This window comes from Stegastes partitus, unplaced genomic scaffold (genome assembly GCF_000690725.1).
Source record: "Stegastes partitus isolate 25-593 unplaced genomic scaffold, Stegastes_partitus-1.0.2 Scaffold721, whole genome shotgun sequence".
Taxonomy (NCBI): domain Eukaryota; kingdom Metazoa; phylum Chordata; class Actinopteri; family Pomacentridae; genus Stegastes; species Stegastes partitus.
This window is the reverse complement of record NW_007578452.1, coordinates 203,566-215,349: the sequence shown is the minus strand read 5'-3', so window position 1 is coordinate 215,349 and position 11,784 is coordinate 203,566. Positions and strand designations below refer to the sequence as shown.

Sequence of the window (11,784 nt, the reverse complement as noted above, 5' to 3'; positions counted from 1 at the left end):
TACCACTAATTATCCTTGTCCTCTGTGTTACACTGTAAATGCCTCTGAAAATGGTCTCGTCAGTAATTTGATATTTTTAATTAGTGCCTCTTAATCTCTAAAACTGAGTAACTCAGCAGTAAATGTTATAGTTCATGGGCAGCCAAAGACTTAAATCATGGACAACAAATGTTTCTAGATAGAGACAAAAAGATTTGTACTTAATTTAAAGATTTTTAGCTTACATTGCAATTGTATAAATAATGGAGTATTGATACTAGGACTCATCATGTTGAAGGGCTCATCATTTGATTCATATATCTCTTTCCACCATCTCTATATGAGTGGAATATATCTCTGAATTTGTGTGTCCAGTTTTTTATTATCCTGGTTTGAAGCTAATCTGAAAACTTCCCTTTAATGCACGTGTTGATAGATGAACTGGGTCACTCTCTCTCTCTCCTCTGCTGCAGGACTATATGTAGGAGAACATGCAAGTACATAGTGTACTTGCACGGGGAATATAAATTTTACTGCCTGGAAGAGACCCATCAGTGCTGCATTGAATTTCACAGATGGAGGTCGACATCCCATGTCAGAGTGTGGACGAGTCCCACTGCGCTGTCTGTGGACAAATCTTCCTGACTCCAGTAGTCCTCTGCTGCATTGGTTGTGGTCGTAGCTTTTGTAATTTCTGTTTGGAGCAGTTTTGGATACAACATGGTACGAAAGAGTGTCCTCTCTGCTTTAAAGAGAGTCTTGGACTTCCACATAAATCATGTGAAGCACATGGCGAGAGACTGCTTCTCCTCTGTGTGGCCGATCTGGAGCCTGTCTGCTCTGTGTGTCACAGATCAGGCCTGCATATTAATCACACAGTGTATCCCATAAAGGAGGCATTCAAGGATTGTAAGGTAAGCAGAATAAAAAACTGCTGCATTAGCACAAGGTAAAGTTAATGCTTTCTTTCTTTGTAACACCTTTTAACCTCCTCATTATCTCTTACTTACATGCACACACATTTGCAAATATACACCTACAGAGTAAAGCAGTAAAGATGTTTTTTTCTCAACTACTTTCTTCTTAAGCATTTAAAAGCCATTGTCAGATAAATAAACTGTTGTTCACTAATGACTAATTTTGAAAACAGTGCACAATTATCAAATAAAACCATTAAACTTGAATGTTTAAAGTAGTTTAAATGGAAAATGAATGTTATGGAATATTCATATACACACATAATGTGACTTCAAATAAAATACGTGTATAATAAAAGGAATGTTTGCTATGTGGCCACATGCAGAGCAAGAACTAATTTTGCATGGCTGCACTGTGTGTACATTTGCACGTGGAGGTCTGTTGACTCTTGTCAGTTTGCTGTTACTATCAATGGCTCTGAACTCGTGCCCCTCGCACTGGCATGAACACAAATCAAACTTTGATTATAGCTTCTCAACAAGACCATTACGTATTTGGGGAGGGTTGCTTTGGGTGTGTGATTTTAAATAAAATGTAAATAGAATGCATCGAAAATGCCCCTTTACTTGTAATTTCTCTCATGTTGACATGGATTGCTGGGATGTATTAGGAGGCTTTTAGAGGACTGTGGATATGGAAAAGAAATTAAGTCTGTATTTACTACTCTAACACTTTCTACTACACTATAATAATAATTTAAATCAGAATGCTGAGAAAATCTCTAATCAGGGAATGTCAGTAATGTAAAAAAACAGCTCTTCTATCTGGTATGTGACCTTCCATAGCATATGTGAGATGCCACGGCCATCACAGACATTTTTGTCAACAAGACCTAAAGCAGCACTGACCCAAACAGTGTTTTCTATTGGCAGGATCACGTTCCCTATGCTCCTTCTCTATCAACACACACGACCTATTTTGGGGCAGCAGTCATAACTCAGTTGCACAACAAAATACTGGATTACAGTACAAACCGGCTCAGCTTACTGTTAAATACTTTGAAATTAACAAATTAACCTTCAGCATGGCCATGCTACTGTGCACACACTTTGATTTTGGTTAATTAAATAATAAATGAACTTTTTCTTGTTTTTATATCAGAAGGGATATTTGACTGTCATACTTTGAGTCAGTTCCTAAAAAGCTGATGCCCAAAGCTAAAATTGACAGTGAAAAAAATGTTCCAGTGCTCACCGCTTCTGTCTATTTATATCCCTCACTCTGAGGCTTATTTTGGACATTGTTTCTCAGTAAACTCTTTCATTACACCGTGACTGGTTGTTTTCGCAGACCTCCCAAATAACTGGGCATGATCATAACATATCTGTAATCAAAACACCTTCTTGAGTGCAGATATCACATTATCGCCTCGCTCTCTTCTGTCATCCTCGGGTTTATATTATTTGATCTGCACAGATACAATCTCCTGAATGCAAAGTGAAATTAATTTTATTCTGAGGGCTGGTGTTTATTTGAGAATGTGCAACGTGCATGCTCAACACAACACAGCATAACACGGGATATGCCTTCGGGAGCTGAGGTATTAACACTTATTTCTGAGGTTAAGATGAGGTAGCTTTTCCTGAGACGTGGGAGGGGCTTGGGATCATGCCTTATCATCAAAGCCCTGTGATTAAGAATGGCTACCAGACGTGCTCACGCTGAGGATGACCTTTCCTGTCCAATTTGTGGAAACATTCTGAGTCAGCCAGTGGTACTGACATGCAGACACAGATTTTGTAAAGCCTGTCTAACAGACAGCTGGGACTCACAAGGCAGTGGGGAGTCACACTACTGTCCTCTGTGCTGGCGCCGTTCCTCCATGGATCAAATAGTGGTGAGCTCTGTGCTGGCTAAGGCCTGTGAATCCTTCAAGGAAGATAGAAGCAAGAATGACCCAGACGCTTGTCAAGAACATGGAGAAAAGCTTACACTCTTCTGTTTGGAGGACTTGGAGCCGATCTGTGGTGTGTGTGGGAAGGCAGCTGCACACATTGGACACAGGCTCTATCCCATTAGGGAAGGTGCTCATGACTGTAAGGTAGGCATGTTAAGGTCACAGTGTTTTATATTAGGACACTTTCATTGCACACTTCACTGCAACATGAGCTGCTTAAGAAATCTTGCATTACCCATAATGTTTTCCTCTTTTTTCCTGCCAGTGATTGCAGCTGGAATGAATGATGATGAAATGTTTGTTGAAATATCTGTCTCTCAGCCTGTATCCCAGACATGGATCACACCTACTCTTGTTCTAAAAGAAAAATTCTACAACGATCTCCCCTAGAAAAAAGTTTTAGTCTAGACATGCAGCTCAATCCATGGCTGGGAAACCAATTCACATTGTTTGAATGGTGAACCACATGTGTATCTATACTAACTAGAACCTAAGGTCAACAATAGAAAGGGTGAGCCTTCAGAATTAACATAAGAAGATCATTTCTTTCATTTGAAAATCACATTTGTTTGGTTATTTTGCAAATTTACACATGACGTCTCAAAGGCTATATAGTATTTCATAAACAGAAGAGGTGTCACATTGTGTATGGGCATTATTTTACTTTACAACTTGCCAACATTTAAAAATGCATATTTTTCTTGTCTTTGCCATAGGTTTCGATTTTTGTTTTCTCCCTACTTTTGTACCTCTGTAAGCCAGATATGCTAACAGTATGTGTGAAGGTTTTTTGGCTGAGTTCATTAACATTCTATTAATAGATATATATATTTGGTTTGCTGTTGCTGTTGGGATCCTGAAAGGACTGAAACTTGACTCCCACAAGGTTTCTGTAATGCTACATCCATTCTACTGCTGCCCTCCTCTGCCTACTCTGGGGACCAGGAAACCTTGAGAGCTAATATGAAATAAATCTAGTGGTTGCCAGATTTTGTTCCTTTCTGGACTCTTAAGCTGCATGCTTTCCATTTTGCTTCTGGTACCAGTGAAATAGATTGTTTTCCTTAGATTTCTCCCATTACCTAGATGCTGCTGTATTGCGCAGCTTTGCATATACATGGAATGCTGCCATGAAAGAGTATGTGGCAGCTGAAAGCCCCACATTGTATTGACAGCTTGGCCACCTGCCATACTGACCTTGTTTTCAAGAGTTGATGCCGGTCGCTGACTTTTTAGGAGGAACTGAAGAGTGCACTCCTGCCTTTGAAAGAAAAGTTGCAGCTGTACAAGAAAGCAAAAATGGTCTGTGAGGAAATGACAGAACACGTCAAGGTACTGTCAGCCCCATCAGTGCCAAATGGTACTTTGAACATGTGACAGAGCTAAGGTGTGGAGGCAAAGATTACCCATCAATCATGTCTCTTTCCAGAACCAAGCTGAACACACCGAAGCGCAGATCAAAGAGGAATTTGAAGCTCTTCACCGTTTCCTGAAAGAGCAGGAGGCTGCCAGACTTTCGGCATTAAAGGCTGAGGAGGATCAGAAGAATCTGATTATTAACCAGAACATCGAGGAGATGAACAATGAAGTGACTTCTCTTTCCAACACCATCAGATTAGTGGAACAGGAGATGCAAAGTCAAGATATCCCATTTCTGAAGGTAGATATGGCGATAAGAATAACAGAGGCTGGATTTAAGCTGAATTTGTTGTAAATGCAAAGGCATATCATTTCATTAAAGGTTGTTCTCTCCAATTATGTTTTTAGAATTACAAGGAAACAATAAGGAGGTAAGTGATAACACTATTTTTTATGATAATACAGCTTCATAGAAACAATACTCAACAACTAATTGCTGAAATGTCTTCTCAGAACCTGGCGACGTTCCCTCGATCCACAAATGATCTCCGGTGCTCTGATCGACGTGGCCAAGCACATGGGCTCTCTGAAATACAAAGTGTGGGAGAAGATGAAGAGCGTTGTAAAATACAGTGAGTTTCTTAAATGGTAGTCACGTTTTGCTGTTCTGTTCTTTTCCCGTCACATTAGTAACTTCTCATTTTTTTCTCAAGATCCGGTGATTCTGGATCCCAACACAGCAGCCAGCTGCTTCATCCTGTCTGAGAATCTCACAGTAGTGCAGAACTCCAGCCAGATTTTCAAGCTGCCAGACAACCCAGAACGCTTTGACATCAGTGCTGAGATGCTGGGTGCTGAGGGCTATTCCTCTGGACGTCATAGCTGGGATGTCGAGGTGAACGACAATACCTACTGGGTGGTGGGAGTAGCCAGCGAATCCATCAACAGGAAGGGTAAGCATGTGCTAACACCAGCGGAGGGATTCTGGACTATAAGGTTTCGCAATGGAGAGCATAAAGCCTGCACAGCGCCGTGGGAGCCGCTCAACATGACCAAGAAGCCGGAAGTGATAAGAGTGATTTTAGACATGGACAGAGGGAAGGTGACCTTTTACGACCCTGGAGAGAGAACACCTCTCTACACCTTCACGGGCATCATCACACCCAGGGCCTTTCCCTACTTTTGTACAGCTTGCAAAGAGCATCCACTCAAAGTCCTACCCACAAGGATATCTGTATCAACGGACTATTAAGTCGCCTAAGAGAAAAATTTGTTTGTATTAAAATCCAATTAAAGAAATGAAGGGGTTTTGAGCCTTGTGAAGATTTTACCTCTTTCCTTTTGCAAGAGATGATAATGGGCTTGCACAATAAAGTTAAAGCAGGACACTGCCTTGAAAGGTGAAAGAGTCACCTCTGAAAGGTTTTTTACAAATGACATGAAACTGATTTTAAAATATTTAATTTGTGTTACATCAAAACAATGTAATCTGGGAGGTCCAAGATTGCAAATATCTTCACAATCCCTAAACACCTATATATTAATACAATGAAAAGGTTTGTTACATAAAATGACATGTCATTATGTGTGACTCAGCTTTGCATAACACAGAATCAGTACTGTGATTTCCACATTCATTTGAGCTCCTTCCTTCCTGAAAAAAGCATAAAAAAGAAAGAAAGAAAAAAGAAACAGATCTGGAGTTTGATAAAAGGCACATACAGTAACAATGTTTGTGTATTTGCCAACCCGTGCCCGTGAGGTTCATACCTGACAAGTGGGATTAGTTTTCCATTGCATTAAAAACCTTAAAGACTCTATGGTTAGTGTTTCAACTAGTAGCCTCACATACTGCATGTTGAAGTCCAATCTCATCCTCATTCAAACACACAGCTGCAACACAATAGTATTGTTTAAACCTACACCAAGTTAACCTTTCAGCATATTTCATAAAGGGGGTACTTACCCTGTAACAAAGTTTGACTTGATACTACCCCTTCTTGTCCTAGTAACATTACTGTAACATATCCTACTTGAAACTGGTTGTGGAGGATATCCACTCTATGTGCGGTGACGCTCCAAGGCTTTATGAGGTGTTTGCTTAATGATCAAAAACAAGCTATTAAAAGGGTATAAATGCCTTCACATCATGTCTTTGTGTGTTACTTATACAGTGTTAAAACATCGTCTGTAACAGCCTATGTAAGTAGTCCTCTCAACTCTGTTCCCTGAAAGGTTATAGTCCAGCCAAAGTGCGCACCAAACTAAGTGATGCAGACAGTGCCGTATGCATACGTTAGTCCAACTTTCAACAGCAATTGTTAAACTAAGACACCCTGCCTGCCCTGCAACGGCCTCCATTTCATAGAGACATTCTTCCCTCTGATATAGCATTGTATAGCTCCTCGTCCACAGCCTCATATTGTGCAGCTCTCGTGTTCAACAAGTAGATCTGGTCAGTTGTGAGTCGTGGGTCGTATCCCTCCCGCTGCAGCCTGGTTTTCTGGATTTTAAATGTACCTGTAAATGAATATTGACACACATACGGCAGATTATAAATTACTTCTATGAAATCATCTGTAATTTTATTAAACTAAGAAGGAAAACAGGGACAGCTTACCTGTGGTGTCTACATGTGGGGAGATTCGCAGGAACACAGGGCGAGCGTAAGAAGGAAGAGCTCGCTGGATGTTCTTTAAGAAACTGTTGCAGTCAAAAGTCCCTGTAGTGTCTGCAATCGCAGCCATACCCGCCTTACCTTCCACACCTGATAAAGACATGCAGGTAAATGCTTTTAACAGTAGGAACAGTCAAAATGAATATGCATTGAAGAGAGATGGCAGTTATGGTCCCAATTTGAAGCTACGGTAATCAAGTATACAAATTTAACCATCACCTGGCACTGCCACACCATACACAGCCACATCAGTCTGATCCAAAAGACTGCTAAGAATACCCTCCACCTCAGTGGTGGAGACATTTTCCCCTCGCCAGCGGAAGGTGTCCCCACTGCGGTCGCGGAAGTACATGTAGCCCAGATCATCCATCACCAGCACGTCCCCTTGAGAAGACAGAAAGCAAACTTTCAGCTATGGGCCGAAAAACTCCATGTGTAGTCCAAGTACGGGTAAATAATCAAAGCCCATTACCCCTACTGAGCACTAACAAAGACATTTTGCAATCCAAAACTATCTTTATGTTTTGTTTCATCCTTCATGTGTCATGAAGAATAACTATCTTTATCTTGAACTCCTCAAACACTCAGGTATACTGTAGCAAATGTTTAAAATGATAACTGAAGGCCGATCTGAGTGAATATATATAAGTATTGAGAGAAAACAAAAGTGATTGGTTACCTGATAAATATGCAGAATCATTTTTCTTGAAGACATTGTGAGCTATCTTCTTATTTGTAGCATCCTGATTAGCATAGCCATCGAAACGCCGTAATGGGTCCTGCTGGTTGATGCGACCTACCAGAAGCCCTGGCTCCCCTGTGAAGCATGGAAGAATCTAATTGAGTGCTTTTAGAAGATCAATACTTTTCAATGTCACAGACGACATCAAACAAAGTCATTGCTGCAGTACAGATATTTATTACCAGGGCGGCAAGGTACACAGAGGCCTCGATTGTCCCGAACAAGTTCCATGGTGTCCTCATCAACCCTCACCAGACGGATAGGGTACACATTGGGAAGAATGCGACTGTTGAACCCGCAAGCTCCCACCTGGCAGGACAGAACAAGATAAACTATGATCCACTTCACATTTATGAGCGAAGACAGAAGTAACTCAATGATTGCTGACCTTGCCATCCATGTTGGCAATGCTGCAGTTGCACTCAGTTGCTCCGTAGAACTCGCCAATCTGCGCCACTCCAAAACGCTCCGTGAAGGCCTCCCACACACTGGGGCGCAGGCCGTTTCCCACTGCCAGCCGAACTTTGTGGCCCCTCTCAGATGGCCGCACCGGCTGAGACAAAAGGTAGCGGCAGATTTCTCCAATATACTGCACCACCTTCAAGGGGAAAGACATCTTGTTATTGTTTCAATACTTGTTGAAAAATTCATGTTTTAGAGTTATTGATTTAATCAAATACGGCACCTCTGAATATTTAAGTATAAGCTCTTACAGTGCAGTTATACTTAGTGCAATCTTCCCAGAAGCGGCTGGCAGAAAATTTCTTCTTCACAACCACAGTGAGGCCATGGATCAGACACTGACCAACTCCAATGATGTTACCTGAAAAGAAGAGAAAGCTTGTATTGAAGCAAATTTAACTTAGTGTAAAAGTGTATTCACCAAAAGCTGGAGAGTAGCATCACATACCTGCTGAATGATAAAGAGGCAGGCAGTCATAGACAACGTCATCACGGCGCATGCGAAAGGCAAAATAGCTAAAAGCAGCAATTCTGTAGTAGCTGTCACAGGAAAACAACAGATTCTTAGACATTTATTATTAGCTGTGCAGCGACTGAGACAAATCTAGAGGATGATGTTTTTTTTTGCGAGTGCCTGTTCAAGAAAACATACCGACTGTGTACCACAATGGCAGCCTTGGGCAGTCCTGTAGTCCCAGAGGTGTAAATATAAAACAGGCGATCTGCAAAGGAGAATACAATAAGACATTAAAATTGCAGTGTGCAATTTTAAGATACATACGAGTGTCTTCACATTTAACTTATTGCCAAACATAAGCTCAAAGAATAACAAAACAGAAAATATAGTCATTGTTTTGTTTTCGTTCTGCCCGAGCAATACAGACCACTGGTTTGTTATGTCCCATGTATCTCAAGCTCACACCTTTAATGCTGATTCATACAGTATATTCATACATCGAAGGCAGATTTACCATTGGTCTATATTATCAAGACAGTACACAGTCTAATCCGGACAGCTGTCTAGAAAAAAATGTCTCCGTCTCACATTAAAATTGACTCACATTATTTAGTCAGGTATTTCTCTTATCAGGCTTCAGTTAAATAATTACTGAAAAGCAATTTCAGTCTAGAAACTAAACAGCAGAGTGAGAAAATTGAAGGGCTGTGGGACATACACTTTGGGATTTCTGAATTGACCAAAAACAGAGGTGAACAGCTAAGCACAGCATAATGAAACTGAAGAGGGTCTTTAAAATAAAACTTCTCATTACCATAAAAAGTGTTGGAGCAGAGTTGAGTTCAATGGAGGACAAGGTACTCACCATTCATGCCTTTGGAGGGAACACAAGGTGAAGGGGGGTGTCTTGAGGCAGTGGCTAAAATTGGGTCTAGAGGATGAGCACCCAGAGATGCCAAACGTTCTGCACTGAGGTCTCCAGTACAAAACCGTACCATGGACTGGTTGATGGCGGAATTGACCTCCATCATGGCTGCCGTTCAGGAGGAGGAAGAAAACAAGTCAGTCCAAGCTCTCTACAGTCCATATTACTGTACGTACATGCCAAAAATCTAATATTTTGCTGCAACAACAAGACTTCATTCAGTGACATTTCTTTTGTATAAAGTCAAACTAGTTAGAATTTAAAACTGACTGTAAAACTGACTACACTAAGGGACTTCATTGTGACTAGAAACCACAAAGACACAGAAGTTACGTGTCAACAAAGTTCACAAAAATACAGTACAAAACAAATTTTACAGGCAGCATGATCGCAAACAGCAAGTCCTGACCACATGATATGTCGGAGATACGGTCATTATCACACTGAATACGATGACTCCACACATAACACTGACAGACTCATATGATGTTACAGAGAAATGCATTTAACTAATTAAACGGGAAATTTGAAGCCAAGGTAGGTAAGCATTTTTGATGACAATGTAATCATGTAAAGTTTAGAACAATTTACCAAATAAGAGGTCAAATAATATTCTTGATTGTTATTACTTAATCTGCTTGGTTGTCCCAAACTTGTTTAACACATACTTACCATCAGCAAGTTCAGCTCCGAACACAATCGCCCTTGACCCCGATACCCCAATGCAGTGCAGAAGGGGATCACAGCGGAGGCTGAAGTTGATGAGCGCAGCTTCCACCCCAACCTTGGCCAAGCCCAGCCAAAGCGCCACCTGTAAGGGCCTGCTTTCCATGAAGAGGGCCACCACATCCCCGGAGACCCACCCTTGACCTCTGGCCCAGTGGGCTACTGCATTACAGACCTCGTCCAGCTGTGCAAAGGTCCACGTTTCCCCTGTGGCCTCATAGATCAGTGCTGGTTTATTTGGGTGGAGTTTTACTGTCTGGGCGAAAATGGAAGGGATATTGCTTCCCTGGCGCATGTAACGCCACAAAGCCACCTTGACTCTGAGCAGCACATACAGGCCACTGGTGAGAGAGGAGGACAGAGCAGAGCACGTCTAAGCACACAGCAAAGTTCATGACCACTACAACTTTATTGAGACACATTTCACTTACTTGAGGTCCCTCTTGGCAGTGCGTGCTGCAATGTAGAAGTATTTCCAGGTTTTAGTGCCCAGATAAACCCCAAGGCCTGCTACCAGACTCCAGGGCCAGGACACCCCGAAGAGGCGCAACAGTCCCACGGACCCCAGAGAGGCTGAGACACTCGCCGCATTGTGCATTCCTGTCACGGAGTAAAAAAAAAGTAGGAGAAAGATGGGCTTTTACAAAAGAGTGGGCTTGAGCTAAGGGTTACATACTCAGGAGACTGAAGGAGGGTAGTGCGGGCCGGTTCACACAAGTACACACCGGAAAGTTTTTTGTTTTTTAATATAGCAGCTAACATGTCACAAAGAGCTTTAAAGAATCACTAAAGTTATCCAGCTCTCCTCCGAGCAGTTCCCACAAACAGGCTCCACTCAGGGTTACAAACTATCACTGATGACAACATTTAACTCACAACTTACCTACGAGTCAGTACACTGAAGCGATGTCACCTTTCACCCGATAACCCCGCCGGTCGGCACAACTTCTGAGCTGCGAAGTTTATCGGAAACTACCGTCAACTTGACGCCGTCCTCGTCGACAGGAGCTACGGTGGAGCGTTTTCGTGGAAACTCGTAGTTTTTAAAAAAGTGTCACAGCGGTTGTTGTGAAGTAATTAGCGGAATACATTCGAACTAGCTAAAGTCCAAAAAACACGTTAACGAGTCCTGTCGGCTGGCATCTGCGAGGGAGGTTTTGTAGACGGTGCCCGTGTGGCAAAACTGCTGGAAATCTGTGTGTTAGCAGTGAAATGCAGAGTGAATCAGGCTATTTTCTGTACTCCATATTGAATAGAGTCACTGCCACAGAAGCACCGCCCACCACGGGGACCAGCGGCTCAGCTATTCGTTGAGCTCAAAGCTTGTCAAGCTTTTCTCGATTTCGATTGGACAACAGTTAATCCCGCCCAGTTGCCCAACCGTCAGATATGCAGGTGGCAGCGACTGATATCGGCAGCAGCACTGAGCAGCCACGAGTAGCTGTTTAAATCTTTAAAAAAATAAAATAAAAATCTTATTGACACCACCACTTTAAGGTTTGCAAAATATTAACTTGACCAAACAGAAAAATACAAGCAACATTTACACACATATATTTTTATAATACAAATGAAAAAATAA

The 11,784-nt window shown here is 41.8% G+C and overlaps 2 protein-coding genes across 3 annotated transcripts; one reads left to right on the top strand and one right to left on the bottom strand.

Annotated features, from left to right (window-relative positions):
* Positions 1–533: 533 nt before the first annotated feature.
* On the top strand, positions 534–6,358 carry trim35-13 (tripartite motif containing 35-13). 2 transcript variants are annotated; one of them, XM_008291154.1, is made up of 6 exons: positions 534–893; positions 4,091–4,186; positions 4,284–4,514; positions 4,622–4,644; positions 4,727–4,845; positions 4,927–6,358. In XM_008291154.1, exons 1-6 carry the CDS (start codon positions 555–557, stop codon positions 5,463–5,465), a joined length of 1,347 nt encoding a protein of 448 aa, XP_008289376.1. In that variant the 5' UTR covers positions 534–554; the 3' UTR covers positions 5,466–6,358. The 2 variants fall into 2 exon arrangements, with proteins under 2 accessions (XP_008289376.1, XP_008289375.1); XM_008291153.1 differs by lacking the exon at positions 534–893 and adding an exon at positions 2,381–2,998.
* On the bottom strand, positions 5,659–11,748 carry slc27a1a (solute carrier family 27 member 1a). The gene is made up of 13 exons (XM_008291155.1): positions 11,086–11,748; positions 10,634–10,802; positions 10,149–10,543; positions 9,417–9,584; positions 8,747–8,816; positions 8,543–8,634; positions 8,346–8,455; positions 8,021–8,230; positions 7,815–7,941; positions 7,570–7,707; positions 7,110–7,274; positions 6,834–6,980; positions 5,659–6,733 (listed from the first exon to the last, which is right to left on the bottom strand). Exons 2-13 carry the CDS (start codon positions 10,798–10,800, stop codon positions 6,576–6,578), a joined length of 1,947 nt encoding a protein of 648 aa, XP_008289377.1. The 5' UTR covers positions 10,801–10,802; positions 11,086–11,748; the 3' UTR covers positions 5,659–6,575.
* Positions 11,749–11,784: the final 36 nt, after the last annotated feature.